Source organism: Loxodonta africana, chromosome 13, assembly GCF_030014295.1.
Source record: "Loxodonta africana isolate mLoxAfr1 chromosome 13, mLoxAfr1.hap2, whole genome shotgun sequence".
Classification (NCBI taxonomy): Eukaryota; Metazoa; Chordata; class Mammalia; order Proboscidea; family Elephantidae; genus Loxodonta; species Loxodonta africana.
The window spans coordinates 29,613,690-29,637,752 of record NC_087354.1 but is presented as its reverse complement, the minus strand read 5'-3'; the positions used below and the strand labels follow the sequence as shown (position 1 = coordinate 29,637,752).

Sequence of the window (24,063 nt, the reverse complement as noted above, 5' to 3'; positions counted from 1 at the left end):
TTGGAAGCTGCACTGGTTCATGGGTGGTATTTTTCTGAGTACATTAATGCTTTGTCCCACCAAGCACCTGTAGGTAAACAGAAAGTACATCAGTATAGCTGAATGCAGCACACCACGGAAAAATACAGTATTGTTCATGATGCCCATGAGCCCATGGTCTGCCTTTTTGCTTAGGCTTAGGCCACAAGCACTACTGTTGAAGTGCTTATTTAGTGTGGTTCTTGCCAATATTTGTGCATTTTGTCCTCGTCTCCATAATTCAGCAGCCTCAACAGTCCCTTATTCCCTTTAAGAACTCTTAGGAAAAAGAATTAACCAGATACAGAGAAGATAAGGGGCTTTCAAAGCCAATCAAAGGGTAAGAAACCCAGAAATAATCAGTTCTAGTTTCAAATTTGCCATATGTGCTAAACTCATGTAAATTCAAATCTTACCAGAATGCCCAGATCTGAAATGAGGCCCATCTTAATTTATGACTTAAATTACAATGCATTAAAATATATTTAGTCCACAGACAAAACATGACAGAGTAAAGATTGTTACAACAGCTAATGTGTATCCTGTAATTATAATTATACAGGATGGTTATCAGTTTTTTCCAAGTGGTTATAACTGGATTTGTCTAAAATATAACCATTAGGAGTATTTGACTATAACTGCTGACTAAATAGTTCAATTCCAACATTAGCCTCAAACTCCAGTAGTTAAAGTACACAAAACCCTTAATGTCTTTTACTCACCTAAACAATGCCAATTACTTGGGCCAATAAAGAGTTGTCATATCATGGGAGGAGCAAAGGTACCTACTTCGGTTTTGTATTCTTGTCATGGAGGTGGCTGAGAAATCAGGCCCTAAGATTCAAGGATCTTTCCACACAAGAAAAGCTTGCTTGTAAAGTTTTAAGGGATTAAACCTTGATAAGTGAAGCCAAAATCTGTAGTCGTCAATTTTCTCAGATGGGCCATGTCTTAGTTACTTAGTGCTTCTATAACAGAAATACCACAAGTAGAAGGCTTTAACAAACAGAAATTTACTTTCTCACAGTCAGGAGGCTAGAAGTCCAAAGTCAGAGTGCTGGCTCTAGAGGAAGGATTTTTTACTCTGTTGGCTCTGGAGGAAGGTCCTTGTCTCTTCTGAGCTTCTGCTCCTGGGCAATCTTCACGTGACTTGGCATCTCTCTTCCCTCATCTCAGCTTGCTTGTTTGTCCTAATCTCTTTCATATCTCAAAAGAGACTGACTCAAGATACTATACTAATCCCGCCTCGTTAACATAACAAAGACAACCCATTCACAAATGGGATTATAACCGCAGGCACAGAGGTTAGGATTTACAACACATTTGTGGGGGACATAATTCAATCCAGAACAGGCCATAAATCTGGTACCCCACTGCATTTTCTAACAGTAAATACCTTACAAATCTACAGGGGTATGGTTCACCAACTCACCTATTCTTTACCACTTCCAGGATCATGGCTGAAACACAAGATTTATGAGAGACTAGATTCTGAAGAAATTTTGAGCCTTGGAGCAGGTGAAGATCCTTAAAGCTCTTCACAACTGAAGTCTTTAAGAGGTCAAACACCTAAGATAATTAGAGAAATAGTAGAATGAAGCAAAAATGATAGCTCATGCTATTGTATTTTAATCCTATAACTGTTCCCACTTACTGCCACTCACTCATATTCCTATGACAACTGTTTCACTAAATAAGTATGTTTCTAAAATTATGACTTTCAATGGGAACTTAAAAGTTGTGCTGAAGACAAGCCTTCTTTAAAAGAGAAAACAACCCACAACCAGGAAACACATGAGAAAAAAGGGCAAAGATTTTTATATTTTCATCCTTGCCACTAACTTATTCTCATTAATTAATTTCAACTTGCTCAGGGGACGTATTTTTTAGACAGCTAAATATAGTAACACTGTTGCAGTTTTATCCAGCTAAACTTTGTTATCTGCTGGTGAAGAGACAGCTGAACTTCCCGTTCTTGCTACTTTGGCTGCGTGACGTGCTTTAAGCACTTATCGCCACCACATCGCCGGCTTACAGGGAGTAGGAAATGGAGGCATAAACCAAGTACCTGAAGAAGTCTTCCAGCAGCCCCCAGGGAAGAGTGTGCGGCTATATGTTTACAGAAGAACTTGCTGCTGACAGGACGGGGTAGAGTTGTTTAGGAAAGGATAATAACAGAAACAGGTTCTTGAACTCCTTTTTACCAACTACAGAAGGAACCAAAAAGTCCTTAATAAATACCTGTTCCTCAAATCTTCGTATTCTTGTTACAGAGAGCAGGAGGGCAATGGTGAAGGGACATAAGTTCTTATTGGGATCTCCTTGCTGCCCTGTCTAGAGTAGATAAAACAGAAAAGAGTCATTACTTACATCTTAAAAGTATAATATAGCCTACTGAAAAATAGGTCCTGGAGAATGGATAAGAGACCTAAATGTAAGAGCTAAAATTATAAAACTTTCAGAAGAAAATACAGTAGAAAACCTTCAAGACCATGGGTTAGGCAAAGATTTCTTAGATATAACATCAAAAGCATAATATATAAAAGGAAAAAAAATCGATAAATTGAACCTCATCAAAATTGAAAACTTGTGCTTCAAAAGATACTATTAAAAAAATTAACAATCCACAGACTGGGAAAAAATATTTATTTGCTAATTACATACCTAATAAATGACGTGCCAGAATATACAAAAAAATTCTGACAAGTCAATTCAATAAGACAAACAACACAATCAAAAAATGGGCAAAAGATTTGAATAGATCATTTCATCAAAGAAGAGAGTCAAATAATAATAAGCACATAAAAAGATATTCAATTACCATTAGTCGTTAGAGGAACGCAAATTAAAACCTCAATGAGGTACTATTTCACACTCAATAGAATGGATATAAGGAGCCCTGGTGGCACAGGGGTTAGGTGCTCAGCTGCTGACCGAAAGGTTGGCGGTTTGAACCCACCAGCTGCTTCACAGGAGAACGACGTGGTAGTCTGCTTCCATAAAGATTATACCTTTGGAAACCCTACAGGGCAGTTCTACTTTGTTCTACAGGGTCACCATGAGTCAGAATCGACTCAATGGCAATGGGCTTGGGTTAGAATGGTTTATAATAAAAAAGACAGACGATAGCAAATGCGAACAAGGATGTGGAGAAACAGGAACTCTCATCCATTGCTGGTGGAAATGTAAAATGACATAGCCACTTTGGAAAAGTTTGGCAGTTTCTTCAAAACTTAAACAGAAATTTACACATGGCCCAGCAATTCCACTGTAGGTATCTAACCAAGAGAAATGAGAAACATATGTCCATACAAAGACCTGCATGGTAATAGCCAAAAAGTAGAAACAACTATCCATTAACTGATGAATACTCAAATAAAATTGATGGATCCATACAATAGCTACTACTGAACAATAAAAAAGAATGAAATACTACATGCTACAACATAGCTGAATTTCTCAAAAACATTATGCTAAGTGAGAGAAGCCATATACAAAAAACCATATATCATACAATTCCACTTATATAAGATGTCTAGAAAAGGTAAATCTATGCACAGAAAACAGATGAGTGATTGTTTGGGTGTGGGGTGGGAATAGAGTTTAACAGTAAAAGGGCAAGAAGGATGCTACAGGGCGAAGAAGATGTTGTAAAACTTGATCGTGGTGATGGCTGCACAACTAGGTAAAACATATGAAAAATCACCAACTTGTACACTTAGAATGGGTGAAGTTTTTGGTATGTAAATTGTAACATATGTCCTTGAGGTCTAGAGGAAATGACGCCAGAGTAACAAGTAAATAAATATAAAATTTAAAAATTAATGAAAAAGGAAACCAACAAACAGAAACAAAATATTAGCGTGGATCAAAAAATTCAAAGTTGATTCTCTGAAAAGACCAATAAAATAGTTACTAGGAACCTAAGGAAAAAGAAGAATGAACAGAAACACAGAAGACAGAGGAGCTCCCAGATCATGATCTTTCCCACAAAAGGGACCAGGGCTCCTTGGAGAAATGGCTGTTCCCAGGATGGGACAAGGAGAGTACGAGGTGAGTCTCAGACAGCTTCTGCCACGAATGTGCTCAGAGACAAATTGTGTCAGCCAAAAGGACACACAAGCCAACTTGAAGGATACAACTGGCCAAATTGGGGTCACTTTGAGCCTCAAAACAAATAATGACAGTAATAAATAATAAGTACATTGAATTCATAAAGGTCCACGTGGGTGGGGGGAGAAGGGGGTCCATGGGTATATAATGATATTCAAAAAAATAGAGGGAAGGGGAGCACTTTTTAGAGAATTCCAGATAAATGTAGAAGAAATGATAGAATTTAAAAACTATAATTTTAATCCTATCATTTTGCAACTCTGATCATAATTACTGATTTAGGCAAGAATCATTAACAGATGGGGAAAACCACTGAGTGAAAGGCTGCTGGGGAAAAGGACTCCCACGTGACCTCAAATTATGATCCCATGGATTATTTTCTAATTATTTACAAACATCTTTACAAATCAATGGAAGTATAGGGTAGCCTGATATTATGCTCCTCCTGGTGTAATGCACTAGAACAGGGCTTGGCAAACTATTATAGTCCACGCTCCAAATCCAGCCCATTGCCTAGTTTCCACATTTTTAAGTTGTTGGGAAAAAAATTGAAATAAAAATACTTCGCAACCCATGAAAACTACATAAAATTCAAATCTCAATGATTATAAACATAGTTTTACTGGAATACCAAACCAGTTACAGCTGGTTCTGACTCATGGGCACCCCATGTGTGTCAGAGTAGAACTGCGCTCCACAGGGTTATTGATAGCTGATTTTTTAGATGTGGATCACCAACCTTCTGGTTACCTGCCGAGCACATTAACAGTTTGCACCACAAATAGACTCTTATTGGAACACAGCTACGCTCATCTGTTTACATCCTGTCTGTGGCTGTTCTCTTGCCACAACCGTAGAGTTGAGTTCTTGTGACAGACTGTATGATCTGCAAAGTCTAAAATATTTAGTATCTGGCCCTTTATAGAAAGTTTGCCGACCTCTATGTTAGAAAGTACCCATCACTTATCAAGTAACATGCCAGAAAGGTTTAACCTGAATCTAATCACGAGGAAACAATCGGACAAATCCAAGGGTATGGGACGTTTCACAAGACAACTTGCCTGGACCCTTCAAAAAATTCAATTAAAAAAAACCAATTAAAAGATACTAGTGAGAGATAATAACCAAATGTAATGCATGAAGTCTGATTAGATCCTGGACCAGGAGAAAAAACAGCAATAAAAGACATTTTGGGGACAACTGGGGAGATTTGAGTATGGACTATAAATTAGGTAGTATTGTGGAATTATTAATTTTCCTAAGGATGATAAAGGTATTATGGTAATACATCCTTATTTTTAGGAGATGCATGTCGACATTCAGGAGTTGAAATGTCATGATTTCTGCAACTTTCAGGGAAGAAAAAGGGCAGGTGAAAAAACGTGTATGTGAGAGAGAAAGTGAGATAAATAAATGTAGCAAAGTGTTAATAATTCATGAATCTAGGTGAGGGGTATACAAGTATTCACTGTGCTTGTATTTTAACTTTTCTGTGATTTAAAATTTCTAAATAAGAAGTTAGGGGAAAAAACAGGTCCTTTATCTGTACACTACTTTTCTTTAAAAGTGTTCAAAATACTTCTGATTTTTATTTAACGACCTCACAAATGTTCAATGATGAATGACTTAGCTTCACAAAACCCCACGACATACTATTAGAAATAAGCAATATCCTCAATTCATAAACGGGAAAGTAGAGGTCAAGGTTCAAGGCTACGTAAAATAGTGACAGATAAGATTCGATTTTGAAGTTTCCTGCTGAACAGTCCCCCTCTTGTCATTAACTGGCATATAGAAGTCCAACATTCCCATGTTTCACAAAAAGATGCTGGATGACCTTAAGAGCTTAGTGCTACCTTTAAGTGTTTCAGGAGTTCTCTGCCTAAGTCCCGGTCCAATTTGATGGCAAACACAATATGTAGAATAATGGTGCCTTCCACATGACGAAGTTCACCTGATGGTACGGTAAGAAGATCCAATAGCCTAAACAATTCAACAGAAAAATATGCGCTGTAGTTTTGGTCAAGAGACAACAGTGAGGGTGCTCAGGTGAACAAATAGACCAAGTCAGGCTGAACTCACATAACCATTGAAGGCAGGCAGCAAGGAGATATTCTATAGTCATTATTTTCACTACTTTACCTCATACTCTCTTCCCAGTCCAACCCAATTCAATCAGACTCCGTCCCTCCCTAACTCCCAAATCACTAAGACTGTTCTTGTAAGGGTCAACCTCTATGTTGCCAAAACCAATAATCAAGGCCCATTTTAATTAATGTCTCAGCAGATTCAACAGAGATGACCACTTCTTTCTTGAAATACTTTCTTCTTTGGGCTTCCAGGGGTGTCACTGGCCTCTTCTCGGTTTTTCCTAATGGCTTGTCCTCTTCCACTGCTCAACCTTTAAATGTGGAATGCCTCTGAACTTGCTCTTTGGCGCCTTTCTCTTCTCTCCACACTCCTCCCTGGTGTCCCCATCCAATCACAATTACAGATTGCCTGCTCAACACCTCCATATGGGATGTCAACATACATCTCAAACTTAACGTGCTCAAAATTGAGCTTATTATTTCCCCCCAAAATCTGCTACTCTCTCAGTCTTTCCTACCTCATTATACGGGACCACCTTCTTAACTGCTCAAGCCAAGTAAGTAGGAGCCATTCTAGAGTAGACGCAGTAGGTTTCACCAGGGTTAATAGCTTCTGCAGTCAAATGGCCTGGATTCCCTGGATTCAGACTGGCTGTACAACCTTGGGAGAGTCCTTAACCGCTCTGTGCCTCGGTTCCCTTACCCATACATACAGATAAAATAGGGTTGCTCTGAGGTTTAAAGTGCTTAGAATAGCACCTGGCACAAGTAAACACTACTACAAATGCTTGCTTTTACTAGCCCACCCCCACCATTTCCACTCTGTCAGCAGATCCTGTTGTCTCTATCTCCGAAAGATATTCCAGATTACCCACTTCTCTTCATTTTCCTACTGCCACCCTAATCCAAGTCAGCATCACCTATAACTTGGATTATTAGAATATCCTTGTAACTGGTCTCCCTCTCCTACTCTTGCTTCCCCCTCCCAATTCATTGGCCATACAACAGGCAAAATAACCTTTACACATCAATCAGGTTTCACAAGATTGTTTACAGACTGCCATTAGCTTTCCATCTCTTTAACCTCATTTATAAAGTCCTAGGTGATCTAGCCCTACATACATGTCTGTTTTTGTCTTGGACTACCATACTCTCTCCTACTACACTCCAGCTACAGTCTTCTTCCTTTCTCAGACATGTCGTACTTGTGTCCTGCCTTTATACTGTTCCCTAACCTGGAATGACCTCTCATCTATGTATTGTGGCTCTTTCTTTTCATCCTCATCTCAGTTAAAATAGCATCTTCTCAGAGCGGTTTCCCCTGATCACTCAATCTAAAGTAACTATGCTGTCACTACCACATAATCCATTTAAATTATTTGCATAGCACCTTCCGCTGTAATACTTTGTTATTTCTTTATTTTTCTGTTCTCTTCTCACTAAGAAAACCCTGGTGGTGTAGTGGTTAAGCGCTACAGCTGCTAACCAAGAGACAGCAGTTCGAATCTGCCAGGTGCTCCTTGGACACTCTATGGGGCAGTTTTACTCTGTCCTATAGGGTCGCTATGAGTTGGAATCGACTCGACGGCAGTGGGTTTGGTTTTTGGTTTGGTCTTCTCACTAATTTAAGCTCCATGAGAGCAGGGACCTTGTCTGACCGGTTCATCACTGTTTCCTCAAGGCCAAATAGTTCCTGGCAGAGAGCTGTTGTTGTTAGGCGCTGTCAAGTCAATTCGGACTCACAGCGACCCCATGTGTGACAGAACGAAACACTGCCCTGTCCTGTGCCATCCTCATAATCGTTGTTATGCTTGAGCCCATTGTTGCAGCCACTGTGTCAATCCATCTCGTTGAGGGTCTTCCTCTTTTTCGCTGACCCTCTACCAAGCACGATGTCCTTCTCCAGGAACCGGTCCCTCCTGATAACATGTCCAAAGTATGTGAGATAGAGTCTCACTATCCTTGTTTCTAATGAGTGTTCTGGCTGTACTTCTTCCAAGGCTGATTTGTTCATTCTTCTGGCAGTCCATGGTATATTCAATAACCTTTGCCAACACTGTAATTTTGGTACAGAATAGACACTTAATAAACAGCTTTTTAACTTGCAATTTCCGGAACAGTTATTGTCATATACCCAGAAAGGGGCAGATAAAAGAGCTGAAGAGGTTATACTGTTAACTTTATACCGGAGTAGTTAGGAAATAAGTAGGGAGTTCTGTGCTGAAATGAAGGTAGGAGGTGAAAAGGAAGATAACAACAAAATAACTAAAACATGCAATGATAAGATGAATTTGTAAAGGTCATCTTTATTTTTACACTCTATTACTCACTCATCACCACTCTGTTCTTCATTGTGCTGTTTATCTAGCTCGTTGAAGAAGGCTATGATTCCTTCCAAAACCCTCTTTCTGCTTCCCTGAAAAAAATACAAAATAGGTAAAGTCTCTCCAAGAACGGCAAGATAACCAAATAGAATTTAAAGTACTTTCAGCTTAAAAGATTCTCAAGTACAAATTTAAATAGATAAACAACTATCGCCTAGAGCCACACTAAGAATGTACAGAATGCTTTCATGTTCAAACTGGGGTTTAAAAATCTTCGTGTCAGACTTCAAAGGGCCTACATTCCACCTTTTCTGAGATCTTTATCCCTTTTGCTACCAGAAGAAGACGTGGTGGCACAAGAGAAAATGTTTATTTTCCTTGGCTGAGGAGCATGACCTTTTCACTAGATCATCTTACTATCCATCTATAAAGCACCTATACCCTAGTATGTAAACCAAGGGTATGAATAAGCTGAAAGGCCCTAACTGGTCATTCCTCTACAATTAAAGAGAAATAATTTTCTATTTATACCTTTGAGGACAGAATCAGAAGCTGGTAGACCAAAGGTGGTATTTCTTGAAGGTTCAATTTGGGGAACATCTTCAACACTTTCTCCGTCACAAATTCCACCTCTTCTGCAGACAGAGGGACATCCCTGCGGACCAAAGATTATAAAGGCTATAGTCAGAGCGTAATTGTCCTGTTTTTAGAAATATAATTTGGGATTCACAATGGTTAATATTTCATTAAAATTTTTTACAGAAATAAAATTTGGGAGCAATGAATAAAGGAGATACTAGCATATGAAAACTGTCCCTTTTGATTTCTAACAAAGGCCCTTTAAGGGGACAAATAACCTTACCTCAAGAAAGTGACGATGGAAACAAACCATAAAGTTACACTTTAAATAACTAAAGCCAAAAAGGGGGGGAAAGCCTGTAGCAGAACAAGGCAGCAATACTCTTACTTATGGAAGTGTGGGGCTGAGCTTGCTATGTTTCAATTTTGAACTGGCAAGTTCGCAAAGCAGGATATAAACAGTAAAAGGAATAATGATGCTTACTTGAACATGGACGTGAGCTGGATCACATATTGCTGATCCCATCTGGTTAAAGAAAATGACAAAAAATATGGAAGTTTATTTCATTTTCATTTGTTTAAAAATAAATCAAATTTTAATAAATTTAAAAATATAGGCTACTGATTTTGCATCAGTAGGAAATAAAATAAAAGGATTGGCATTTAAAACAAACAAAAAAATAGCAGTTTTTACCTATCAGACTGGCAAAATAAAACAGTCTGATGATACCCAAAGCTGGTGAGATTGTGGGGAAACAAATACCCTTCACATACTACTGCAGGGACTGCACACTGGGCTAACCCTTCTGGAGAGACAAGCTGGCAATATCTATCAACTTTAAAAATGTACATAACCACAGACCCGCCCAACTCACTACTAGAAACAGACCCCATGTACGTGTTTGTACAAGGATCTAGATATGTAAGGATGTTCACTACAACATTTTTTGTAGCAAGAATTGGAAACAACCAAAGAATCCAACAACTGAAGATTAGCCAAGTAATACAACAGTCTACTACAGAAGCATTAAAAAGAATGATGTAGAGTTTTATATGCTGATATGAACAGATGAAGGAGCCCTGGTGGTGCAGTGGTTTAAGTGCTCAGCCGCTAACCGAAAGGTCAGCGGTTTGAACCCACCAGTCAATTCACGGGAAAAAGATGTAGCAGTTTGCCTGCATAAAGATTAGAGCTTTGGAAACCCTATGGGGCAGTTCTACTCTTTCCTATAGAGTCACTATGAGTTGGAATCAACTTGATGCCAACAGGTATGAACGGATGTGTTAAATAAAAAATAGAAAGTACACTGCAACGTGTATTGAATACTGAATAAACCCTTTTGTGTAATTAAAAACAAATAAATGGATAAATATACACACGCTGATAAAAAAAAAATTTTTTTTTTTTTTCCTAAAATTACTGATGGGAGAAATCTCAAAACCATAAACAGAGGTAATCTCTGGTTTAGATAATCTTGAGTATTCTTTGAAATATACCCAAGTTTAACCTTAAAAATGATATGTATGAAGACATATATGGAAGATGAAACATTCTCATTATATAGGCAGTGAAATAGGAATACTAAGTTAAAAAAGAATTTTATAATTCAGTATTCTCTATTTCACTGACTATATAATAAGGATATTTCATCTATGTATGTCTTAATGCTTTTCATTTTTAATGGCTACAAATTTCATGGAGTGGCTCTACCTTAACTTACATAGCTTATATACTATAATTTACACGTTTCTATCATTATATGGGAAACCCTGGTTGCATAGTGGTTAAGTGCTACAGCTGCTAACCAAGAGGCTGGCAGTTCAAATCTGCCAGGCACTCCTTGGAAACTCTATAGGGCAGTTCTACTCTGTCCTATAGGGTCACTACGAGGCGGAATCGACTAGACGGCAGTGGGTTTGGTTTTGCGTTTATCATTATATGCTTAAGTTGCTTACAAATTTCTGGGTGGAACATGTTCATGTATGTTTTTCTTAGGGTAGATTCCCAGAAATACAATTATTGGTTAAAGGATACCAAAACCACTTGCATATCTACCACCACACCACTCCAGTTAAAAAAATATATATGCATATCCAGAGAGAGGGAGAGGTAGAGAGATAGATATGCATACATATAAAAGGGTGACTTTCCTGACCTGGAAAATTAAGGATATTGGGACTCCAAATAATGCTTAAAGGACTAAATTGCTTTGTTAAGACGGACAGAGTCAGGTAAACAGAAACTCTATGTCTTAGATCACAGAATATAGTAAATACCCTCTTTCTCAAAAATTAAAAAAAAAAAAAAAAAAAAACCTTGCCGTCGAGTCAATTCCAATTCATAGTGCCCCTATACGACAGAGCGGAACTGCCCCATAGAGTTTCCAAGCAGCACCTGGTGGATTCCAACTGCCAGCCTTTTGGTTAGCAGTCAAAGCTCTTAACCACCACGCCACCAGGGTATCCCTCAAAATTCATCACAGATTAAATGGTCTTATAGTGGCACATTACAAACAATAAAACAGACTGAAAAAATTTCACAGATATAAATTCCTGAAATAAATGGTAGCTCTGTCTTTGGCCACTTGTGGTCCTGAGAAAGCTCTATACGTGAATGAGAAAGACTCACCTGCCAGAACAGAGGGTGTTAATCAACTGCTTCTTATATTCTTCCCCACTCAGTTCACCTAAAAATGCAAAATAAACTGAGAAATAAATTTGATTAAGTGAATAGTGAAAGTATCTGAAAATTATAAGAAAATTACCTTTCCCATCAGTCAGATTTTCCTTTTTGGCAGCAAGGGCAGTGAGAATAATGGGTAACAACTCCAAAGATTTTCCATTCACTAGGCTGCCCTCTCTGACAGCATCAATAAACTCATTGACTAATTCAACCAAAAATGGTCCCGGAAAATTGTGAGCCTGAAAGTTCATGGAAAAAATGTTAAGCAGAAATCCAGACATTTGATATCTCTTCCCAAGAAATAAGCTCTCTTCCTGAATTAACAGAATTAATGTTGAAACCCAGAACTGGTCCTTTAAGGGACTCATGGAATCATTCTGCTGGTACATACTCAAACTGTAAAGGACTTAAAGGTCATAAGCCTCCACTGGTTTCTTAATGTTTTCAAATATGCCAACTCTTCAAAGAGATTTATGTCCATGATACCAGAAACCTAATGTAACATCTAGGTGGTTTATGGTCCATCCATCAAGTTTTTGTTTTTACATAATAGTTCTTACTCAAACTATACTAGGCTTTGCACAGGTAAGTTTTCCTTTCCTCAACAAATTATAAACTCCAAAAATCCACTTTCCCAAATTTTTCTCTTCTATCTTACCTCCAGCATCAGTAATCCTATGATCTCAGATGCTACTTCTTTCTGCAAATCCCCTGATTCCACCAACTGGATACAAAATGTGTATATCTTATGTCTCCTAAGGGCTCCAGCTTCCTCAGAGCAGGGGGAACCTTATTGTTTTAAACAGGTGGTACAGAAAAAAAGAAGTCTTATAAGGTTGAAGGGCAATTAGGAAAAACAAATACGTTTGTAGTTTAATATAGAAACCAAACCCATTGCCGTCGAGTCAATATCGACTCATAGCGACTCTACAGGACAGAGTAAAACTGCCTCACAGGGGTTTCCAAGGGGCAGCTAGTGGATTCAAACTGCTGACCTTTTGGTTAGCAGCTGTAGCTCTTAACCACTGCAGCACCAGGGATCTGGATAATATAGAAACAGAATTCTCAAATTACTAATTACTATAGTGGTGGCGAAGTGGTTAAGTGCTAAAGCTGCTAACCAAAAGGTCAGCAGTTCAAATCCACCAGGCGCTTCTTGGAAACCCTGTGGGGCAGTTCTACTCTGTTCTGTAGGGTTGCTACAAGTCAGAATTGACTCAACGGCAACGGGTTTGTGTTTGATTTAGTTTATAGTGTTTATCAAGGAGCCCTGGTGGCACAGTGGTTAAAGCACTCGGCTGCTAACCGAAAGGTCGGCAGTTCTAACCCACCAGCTGCTCTGCAGGAGAAAGATGTGGCAATCGCTTCCATAAAGATTTACAGCCTTGGAAACCCTATGGGGCAGTTCTATTCTGCCCTACAGGATCACTATGAGCCGGCATGGACTCAAAGTGAGTTTGGTTTTTTTATAGTTATTTATCACAGCAGTGTCTACGCGCTTTGAAAAAGTACCTAATTTAGTGAGAGTAAAGGCACCGAAATGTTTTCTTTTTACTCCTAATTCATTACTTTGTTTTAAGAATTACATAGTGCAAGAGGAGGAAAAGCCTGGTGGCACAAATGGTTAAGCGCCTGGCTGCTGACCAAAAGGTTGGCAATTTGAACCCACTCAGCGGCTCTGCGGGCAAAAGGCCTGGCAATCTGTTTCCATAAAGATCACAGCCAAGAAAACCCTATAGGGCAGTTCTACTCTGTCACATGGGGTTGCTGAGTCAAAATTGACTTGATGGCACACAACAACAACCCAAATTAAATTTCTTTAACATACAGTCATTTCAAAATGTCATCACTGAGTGAAGTCAGCATGAATTGCAGAGTGAGGACCTCCGAAAACCCTCTCCTCTATAAAGGCGATGAGAAAAATGATAAAAATAGTCAAAATCAACTTTTTCATAACTCTGGAAATTAACTAAAAACTTGCAACAATCCAGGGAGTTTTTTTCAAAAAAGAAATAAACAACTAAAACAAATGAATCTTGGTAAGAACAGTGAGCTTCGGGGGATTTTAACTTGCGCTAGTCTAACCTTTCTCTACACCCCAGCGGTAGTCTTGAAAATCAGTAGCCCTACAATCACACTGAAAACCAGAAGCCTAGGAGCCTTTGCAGGGAATAAAATAGGATTGGAGCTCCTCCAAAGTACAATTCTCAGGTAGCTGTCATTATTTGACCTGTCTGGCTGTTCCCTTGAAACTCTCACTTGTAAGGCTTGTTTCTATTTGTCATCACTCAGAACTTGGCCAATGCTAATATCCTTTTCCCCAGGGGCAGTTGTCTAAAGAATCAGCTGCAAATGATTAATACTGCAGCTGCCTGAGGTGGCAATAAACAACGGGGCAAACAACAGACTAAACCAAAAAACTTAAAAGGAAAAACTGGGGAATATGTGCATAGGGGACTTTGAAAAGCTCCAACTTACTCCTGGTAATCTAGAAAGCCACGTACACACTTAGGCCTGTGTGTGCCCAGGAAAGAACTGAGAAGACTCTAAGCTTTCACCTTGGGTTGACCTTAAAACTGCATCAGCAGGAAGCGAAGGCTAAAGCAGAATTGTAAACTGTGCCGGAGTACTAAAGTTGTGTCCCTGTTACGGGCTGAATTTTTAAAATATGTGTCAACTTGGTTAGGTCATGATTCTCACTGATTTGGCAGTTATGTAATGATATACGTTGGTGGTTATGCAATGATGTAGTCATCCTCCATTTTGTGATCTGATGTAATTACGTGCTATAAATCCTGGAACCTCTATGAGGTGGGATTAGGATGAGGTATATCTTAAGTTCCCACCCTTATTCAAGTCATACCTTTGTTTGAATCATACCTTTTATCTTGTAAGAGATAAAAGGAGAAAGGAGAAGAGAGGGACCTACTACCACCAAGAAAGAAGAGCCAGGAGTAGAGGGTGTCCTTTAAACCTGGGGTCCCTGTGCTGAAAACCTCCTAGACCCAGGGAAGGGTTGATGCCAAGATACACACAGATTTCCAAGGAACACCAGGCTCACAGATGTTGAAAGGAGACAAGAACCTTCCTCCAGCAGTGACAGAGAAAGAAAGCCCTTCCCTACAGCTAGCACCCTGAATTCGGACTTCTAGCCTTCTAAACTGTGAGAGAATACATTTGTTTGTTAAAGCCATTCACTTGTGGTATTTCTGTACAGCAGCACTAGACAACTAAAAGAGTCCCCAACACACAAGAGCCCCTTAGCAAATGCTGGGAAGCTTATTAGTTCCAGGCATTTAAGGAACTCTCTGTCCAATTATTAGCTGATCACTAATCTAAGTAGAGAATCAGTGGCCACATGCAACAAAACAATAGACTTTACAAGATTAGTTTAGGACTATCACCACAAAAACCAACAGCAATAACAACGGAATAATAACAACAAACCATGAGAGAGATCTAATTTCCAGAGTTGCAACATTATATCATTTAAAATGTCCAATATTTAAGAAAATCACAAGATCTGTAGAAACAAGACTACAGCTCACACATAGAAAAAAAAAAAAAGCAGTCAATAGAAACTGTTCCTGAGGAAGCCCAGACATTGGCGCACTAAAGAAGGACATTAAATTGGCTATTTTAAATACGTTCAAAGAACAAAAGAGCACCATGTCTGATGAACTAAAGGAAAGCATGAGATTGATGTCTCACCAAATAAAGAGAAATTATTAAAAATATACAAATAGAATAATCTCTTCAATAAATGGCACTGGGACAACTGGATCTCCATGTGCAAAAGAATGAAGTTGGACTGATACATCACACCATGTACGAAAATTAACTCAAAACAGATCAATGACCTAAATATAAGAGCTAAAACCACAAAACTCTCAGAAAGTAACACAGTGGTAAATTTTGGCACTTAATTTTTGGTAATGGGTTCTTAGATAGGAAAAGCATGAGCAACAAAACTAAAAACAGATAAACTGAATTTCACCAAAATTAAAAACTTCTGTCCATCAAAGGACTTTACCAAGAAAGTGATAACCTACAGAATGGAAGAAAATATTTGATGAGCATATATTGAATATGGGTCTAGTATCTAGAAAATATAAACAACTTTTACAAATCAACAACAAGACAGACAATGCAATTAAAAAAATGGACAAAGGACTTGGATAGCCCTTCCTCCAAAGTCACACAAACGGGTATAAGTACATGAAAGATACTCAATGTCGTTAGAACAATGCAAATCAAAATCACAGTAAGATACTACTTCACACCTACTAGGATGACTATTACAAAAAAAAAAAAAACAACAGAAAATAACAAGTGTTGATGAGCATATGAAAAAATGAGAACACTCATCTATTGCTGTAGGAATGTAAAATGGTGTAGCTACTGTAGAAAACATTTCGTGGCTCCTCAAAGAGTGAAACATAGAACTAACATTCCAAAACCAAAAAAAAACCACTACTGTCAAGTCTATTCCAACTCACAGCAACCCTACAGGACAAAGCAGAACTGCCCCATAGGGTTTCCAAGGAGTGGCTGGTGGAGTCAAACTGCTAACCTTTTGGTTAGCAGCCACAGCTCTTAACCACTGTGTTACCAGGGCTCCTAGAACTAACATATGACCCAGCAATTCCACTCCTAAGTATATGCCCAAAAGACTTGAAAGTAGGGACTTAAATAGATACCCATACACCAGTGTTCACTGCAGCACTATTCACAATACCCAAAAGGTGGCAACAACCCAAGTGACCAGTAACAACTGAATGAGTAAATAAAATTTGACATGTCAATACAATGGAATATTATTCAACTATTAAGAAAAATGAAGTTATACATGCTACAACACGGATGAATCTTGAAAACATGATGTGTGCAACTGGTCAAACACAAGAAGACAAACATAGTATGATTCCACTTACATAAAATATCTGGCATAGGCAAATACATAGAAAGAAAAGTCTATTTGTGATTATCAGGAACTGGAGAGAAAGAAAAATGGGGAGTTAATGCTTAAAGGGTACTGAGTTTCTGTTTAGGGAGATGAAAAAAATTTGAAAATAGATAATGGTGATGATGGCACAACATGGTGAATGTAATTAATGTCACTGAATTGTACACTTCAAAGCAGTTACAGGAGTCGGAGCCAAGATGGCGGAATAGACAAGACGCTTCCCGCGAGCCCTCTTTACAGCAAAGACCTGAAAAAACAAGTGCAACAAGTATATTTGTGACAAGCTGGGAGCCCTGACCTTCAAAGGCAATCTCAGAAAACGAACTGAAGGGCAGGGGGAGGAAGAGACCGTTCAGAAGCTGAAAGGAGTTACCGGACCTGAATCGCGAGGAGGCCTCAGGCACCATTCCTGGAGTGGCTGCGGCGGCAGGCTGGTACTAGCATTCGGCCGCAGTCTCCTCCGGCAGAAGCCAGCCACACAGCCTACTCACACCGCTGGAACCTGAGGAGAAGGGCGCTCACGGAAAAAGCTAAGTGCTTGTGTATATTTTCATGCGCCCCCCTACCCACAAACCGGCTTCAGCGGCCGAATTCCCTGGGCCTGAAATAGGCACTGTTGAGCACCTAGAGCCATCCTCTTGGCCTTGGGGAGAGAAAAAACTTGCATTTGGGGGAAAAGATAATTTGCTAGCTCCTTTTACCGTGGGAGCTCAGGACAGAAGCAGCTCCTGTCCAGGCATAAACCGTCCGTGGACTTTGAGCACCTTTCCCTTCTGCATGGACCTGTGTGGGCCTATTTCGGGAGAACAGGCCCTTGTTGGCAGACTCCAACCATTTCAGTTGTGCAGTGGAGAGGTGGGTGTTTGATGTTTGACATTGCTTTGCCTATTAAACAAGGTCCTCACCTACCCACATCAGGGACCTAAGGACTGGTAGCTCCACTCAGGACACCCAGCCACCCACGACAGGGGTGCAAAGATAACTAGTATCTCCCAGTCCTTACAACCAAAAACTTTGGGTGCCCATAGTCCATCTGCAGAACCCACCCACCTGCACGCCCTAGGGAACAGGGACGAGCTTTCCTCAGAGACATTTGGGGATTGGTTCTCAGTCCCCTGCCTTGTTCAGAGCATAACCCTCTGCTGCGATCAGATACCGGTATATATGCCAATCACCCCTACCCCTCTAAGACTACAGGACAGAGCCTGTACCACACACTTGATGATCAGCTACCTGGAAACATGAGCTGAGTTCATACAAGAAAACTGAATGGGCTCCTAGACTGATATACCTGATAACAGCTCTAGCCATCTGGGGACAGGACATCAGAGCTCCAAAGGCGAAAATAATCAAGCTAGCTCATTCAAGCAACCCATCAGGGTATACCAAACCAAAACAAAGAAAGAAGCTACGACACAGTAAGCAAGCATAAACGAATACAATAACTTATAGATGGCTCGGAGACAACAGTCAATATTGAGTCACATAAAGAAACAGACAATGATCACCTCAACAGGCTCTCAAAACAAAGAATCCAGGGATCTTCTAGATGAAAGTGCATTCCTGGAATTACCAGATGCAGAATACAAAAGTTTAACATACAGATCCCTTCAAGACATCAGGAAGGAAATGAGACAATACACAGAACAAGCCAAGGAACACACATATTAAGAAACTGAAGAAATTAGAAAGACTATTCAGGAACCTAATGAAAAGTTTAATAAGCTGGAAAAATCCATAGACAGCAATCAGAAATTCAGAAGATTAACAATAAAATTACAGAATTAGACAAAATAGAAAGTCAGAGGAGCAGAACTGGGCAAATGGAAGCTAGAATTTCTGAACTCGAAAATAAATCACTTGGTACTAATATACTTGAAGAAAAATCAGAGAAAAGAATTAAAAAAAATGAAGAAACCTTAAGAATCATGTGGGACTCTATCAAGAGAAATAACCTATGAGTGATTGGAGTACCAGAACAGGGAGGGATAACAGAAAATACAGAGAGAATTGTTGAAGATGTTGGCAGAAAACTTCCCTGGTGTCATGAAAGATGAGAAGATATCTATCCAAGATGCTCATCGAACTCCACATAAGGTAGATCTTAAAAGAAAGTCACCAAGACGTATTATAATCAAACATGCCAAAACCAAAGATAAAGAGAGCAGCGAGGGATAAATGAAAAGTCACCTACAAAGTAGAGCCAATAAGAATAAGCTCGGACTACTCGGCAGAAACTATGCAGGCAAGAAGGGAATGGGATGACATATTTAAAAAACTGAAGGAAAAAAACTGCCTGCCAAGAATCATGTATGAAGCAAAACTGTCTCTTAAATATGAAGGTGAAATTAAGACATTTCCAGATGAACACATTTTTAGGGAATTCGTAAAAACCAAACCAAAACTACAAGAAATACTAAAGGGAGTTCTTTGGTTAGAAAATCAATAATATCAGGTATCAACCCAAGAGTAGAGCACTGGGCAGAGCAACCAGAACTCAACCCAGACAGGGAAATCCAAAAAAACAAAGCAAGATTATTTTAAAAAAAGCTCAAAACAGGGTAACAGCAATGTTATTATATAAAAGAAGACAACATTAGAATAATAAAGAGGGACTAAGAAATGTAATCATACACCTTCCATATGAAGAGGAAGATACAGCAATACAAGGAAATAAAAGTTAGTTTTAAATTTAGAAAAATAGGGGTAAATAATAAGGTAACCACAAAGGAGACAAACTATCCTACTCATCAAAATAAAATACAAGAAAAAAAAATAGAGACTCAACAGAAACAAAATCAACAACAAATATGAGGAAAGGACAATATATAATCCACTCAGCACATAAAATTAAGTGGGAAAAAGAAACTGCCAACAACACACAAAAAAAGACATCAAAATGATAGCACTAAATTCATACCTATCCACAATTACCCTGAATGTAAATGGACTAAATGCACCAATAAAGAGACAGAGAGTGGCAGAATGGATTAAAAAAACAAGATCCGTCTATATGCTGCCTAAAAGAAACACACCTTAGACTTAGAGACACAAACAAACAAAAACTCAAAGGATGGAAAAAATATATCAAGCAAACAACAAGCAAAAAAGAGCAGGAGTGGCAATATTAATTTCTGACAAAATAGACTTTAAAGTTAAATCCATCAGAAAGGATAAGGAAGGACACTATATAATGATTAAAGGGACAGTACACCAAGAAGATATAACCATATTAAATATTTATGCACCCAAAGACAGGGCTGCAAGATACATAAAACAAACTCTATCAGCATTGAAAAGTGAGATAGACAGCTCCACAATAATAGTAGGAGACTTCAACACACCACTTTCATGGAAGGACAGGACATCCAGAAAGAAGCTCAATAAAGACACATAAGATCTAAATGCCACAGTCAACCAACTTGACCTCGTAGACATATACAGAACACTCCACCCAACAGCAACCAAGTATACTTTCTTTTCTAGTGCACATGGAACATTCTCTAGAACAGACCACATATTAGGTCATAAAGCAAGCCTTAGCAAAATCTGAAACACTGAAATATTACAAAGCATCTTCTCTGACCATAAGGCCATAAAAGTGGAAATCAATAACAAGGAAAAGAAATCAAACACTTGGAAGCTGAATAATACCCTGCTCAAAAAAGGCTGGATTATAGAAGACATTAATGATGGAATAAAGAAATTCAGAGAATCCAATGAGAATGAAAACACTTCGTATCAGAACCTCTGGGACACAGCAAAAGCGGTACTCAAAGGCCAATTTATATCAATAAATGCAGACATCCAAAAAGAAAGGGCCAAAATCAAAGAATTATCCCTACAACTTGAACAAATAGAAAGAGAGCAACAAAAGAAACCCACAGGCACCAGAAGAAAACAAATAATAAAAATTAGACCTGAACTAAATGAAATAGAAAACAGAAAAACAATTGTAAGAATTAACAAGACCAAAATCTGGTTTTTTAAAAAAATCAACAAAATTGATAAACCACTGGCCAAACTGACAAAAGAAAAACAAGAGAGGAAGCAAATAACCTGAATAAGAAATGAGATGGGCGATATTACAACAGACCCAACTGAAATTAAAAGAATCATATTAGATTGCTATGAAAAATTGTACTCTAACAAATTTGAAAATCTAGAAGAAATGGATGAATTCCTAGAAACACACTACCTACCTAAACTAACACAAACAGAGGTAGAACAACTAAATAGACCCATAACAAAAAAAGAGATTAAAAGGTAATCAAAAACTCCCAACAAAAAAAAGCCCTGGTCCGGAAGGCTTCACCACAGAGCTCTACCAAACTTTCAGGGAAGAGTTAACACCACTACTACTAAAGGTATTTCAGAGCACAGAAAAGGACGGAATACTACCAAACTTATTCTACGAAGCCACCATATCCCCGATACCAAAACCAGGTAAAGACACCACAAGAAAAGAAAATCACAGACCCATATCCCTCATGAACTTACATGCAAATATCCTCAACAAAATTCTAGCCAATAGAATTCAACAACATATCAAAAAAATAATTCACCATGACCAAGTGGGATTCATACCAGGTATGTAGGGATGGTTCAACATTAGAAAAACAATTAATGTACCCCACCACATAAATAAAACAAAAGACAAGAATCACAAGATTTTATCAATTGATGCAGAAAAGGCATTTGACAAAGTTCAACACCCATTCATGATAAAAACTCTCAGCAAAACAGGAATAGAAGGAAAATTCCTCAACATAATAGAGGGCATTTATTAAAGCCAACAGCCAACATCACCCTAAATGGAGAGAGTCTGAAAGCATTCCCATTGAGATCGGGAACCAGACAAGGATGCCCTTTATCACCACTCTCATTCAACATTGTGCTGGAAGTCCTAGTCAGAGCAATTAGGCTAGATAAAGAAATAAAGGGCATCCAGATTGGCAACGAAGAAGTTATCTCTATTTGCAGATGACATGATCTTATACACAGAAAACCCTAAGGAATCCTCCAGAAAACTACTGAAACTAATAGAAAAGTTCAGCAGGGTATCACGATACAAGATGAACATACAAAAATCAGTTGAATTCCTCTACACCAACAAAAAGAACATCGAAGAGGAAATCACCAAATCAATGCCATTTACAGTAGCCCCCAAGAAGATAAAATACTTAGGAATAAATCTTACCACAGATGTAAAAGACTTATACAAAGAAAACTACAGTACACTTCTGCAAGAAACCAAAAGAGTCTTATATAAGTGGAAAAACATACCCTACTCATAGGAAAACTTAACATTATAAAAATGTCTATTCTACCAAAAGCGATCTATACATTTAATGCAATTCTGATCCAAATCCCAACGACATTCTTTAATGAGATGAGAAACAAATCACCAACTTCATATGGAAGGGAAAGAGGCCCTGAATAAGTAAAGCATTACAGAAGAAGAAGAACAAAGTAGGAGGCCTCACACTACCTTATTTTAGAACATATTATTCCACCACTGTAGTCAAAACAGGCTGGTACTGGTACAACAACAGATACATAGACCAATGGAACAGAATTGAGAACCCAGACATAAATTCATCCACATATGAGCAGTTGATATTTGACAAAGGCCCCAAAACAGTTAAATGGGGAAAAGATAAGTCTTTTTAACAAATGGTGCTGGCATAACCGGATATCCATCTGCAAAAAAATGAAAAAGGACCGATACCTCGCCCCATGCACAAAAACTAACTCAAAATGGATCAAAGACCTAAATATAAAATCTAAAACGATAAGGGTCAAGGAAGAAAAAATAGGGACAACGTTAGGAGCCCTAATACATGGCATAAACAGTATACAAAACATTATTAAGAATGCAGAAGAAAAACTAGATAACTGGGAGCTCCTAAAAATCAAACACCTATGCTCATCCAAAGACTTCACCAAAAGAGTAAAAAGACTACCTACAGACTGGGAAAAAGTTTTTAGCTATGACATTTCTGATCAGCACCTGATCTCTAAAATCTACATGATACTGCAAAAACTCAACTACAAAAATACAAATAACCCAAATAAAAAATGGGCAAAAGAGATGAATAGACACTTCAATAAAGAAGACATTCAGGTAGCTAACAGAGACATGAGGAAATGGTCACCATCATTAGCCATTAGAGAAATGCAGATCAAAACTACAATGAGATTTCATTTCACTCCAGCGAGGCTGGCATTAATCCAAAACACACAAAATAATAAATGTTGGAGAGGCTGTGGAGAGACTGGAACACTTCTACACTGCTGGTGGGAATGTCAAATGGTACAAGCACTTTGGAAATCGATTTGGTGCTTCCTTAAAAAGCTAGAAATAGAACTACCATACGATCCAGCAATCCCACTCCTCTGAATATATCCTAGAGAAATAAGAGCCTTTACACGAACATACATATGCACACCCATGTTTACTGCAGCACTGCTTACAATAGCAAAAAGATGGAAGCAACCAAGGTGCCCATCAACGGATGAATGGATAAATAAATTATGGTATATTCACACAATGGAATACTACGCATCAATAAAGAACAGTGAGGAATCTGTGAAACGTTTCATAACATGGAGGAACCTGGAAGGCATTACGCTGAGTGAAATTAGTCAGTTGCAAAAGGACAAATATTGTATAAGACCACTATTATAAGAACTTGAGAAACAGTTTAAACTGAGAAGAAAACATTCTTTTGTGGTTACGAGAGGAGGGAGGGTGGGAGAGGGGTATTCACTAATTAGATGGTAGATTAGAACTACTTTACGTGAAGGGAAAGACAACACAACACAAGGGAGGTCAGCACAACTGGACTAAACCAAAAGCAAAGAAGTTTCCTGAATAAACTGAATCCTTCGAAGGCCAGTGAAGCAGGGTCAGGGGCTTGGGGACTATGATTTCAGGGGACATCTAAGTCAACGGGCATAATAAAATCTATTAAGAAAACACTCTGCATCCCACTTTGAAGAGTGGCGTCTGGGGTCTTAAACGCTAGCAAGCAGCCATCTAATAAGATGCATCAATTGGTCTCAACCCACCTGGATCAAAGGAGAATGAAGAACACCAAGGACACAAGGCGATTACGGGCCCAAGAGACAGAAAGGGCCACATGAACCAGAGACTACATCATCCTGAGACCAGAAGAACTAGATGGTGCCTGGCTATAACCGATGACTGCCCTGACAGGGAACACAACATAGAACCCCAGAGGGAGAAGGAGAACAGTGGGATGCAGACCCCAAATTCTCATAAAA

The 24,063-nt window shown here is 38.7% G+C and overlaps 1 protein-coding gene across 4 annotated transcripts in view; it reads right to left on the bottom strand.

Annotated features, from left to right (window-relative positions):
* FANCI (FA complementation group I) overlaps positions 1-24,063 on the bottom strand; it is a 96,098-nt gene that overhangs the window by 44,325 nt on the left and 27,710 nt on the right. For all 4 annotated transcript variants that reach the window (XM_064267117.1, XM_064267119.1, XM_023553031.2 and 1 more), the window contains 9 exons: positions 12,466-12,596; positions 11,890-12,046; positions 11,754-11,811; positions 9,609-9,650; positions 9,077-9,200; positions 8,552-8,637; positions 5,988-6,114; positions 2,260-2,352; positions 1,451-1,587 (listed from right to left, as the gene is read on the bottom strand). In XM_064267117.1, coding sequence (XP_064123187.1) covers positions 1,451-1,587; positions 2,260-2,352; positions 5,988-6,114; positions 8,552-8,637; positions 9,077-9,200; positions 9,609-9,650; positions 11,754-11,811; positions 11,890-12,046; positions 12,466-12,596 — 955 coding nt within the window. The remainder of the gene's footprint in view (positions 1-1,450; positions 1,588-2,259; positions 2,353-5,987; positions 6,115-8,551; positions 8,638-9,076; positions 9,201-9,608; positions 9,651-11,753; positions 11,812-11,889; positions 12,047-12,465; positions 12,597-24,063) is intronic.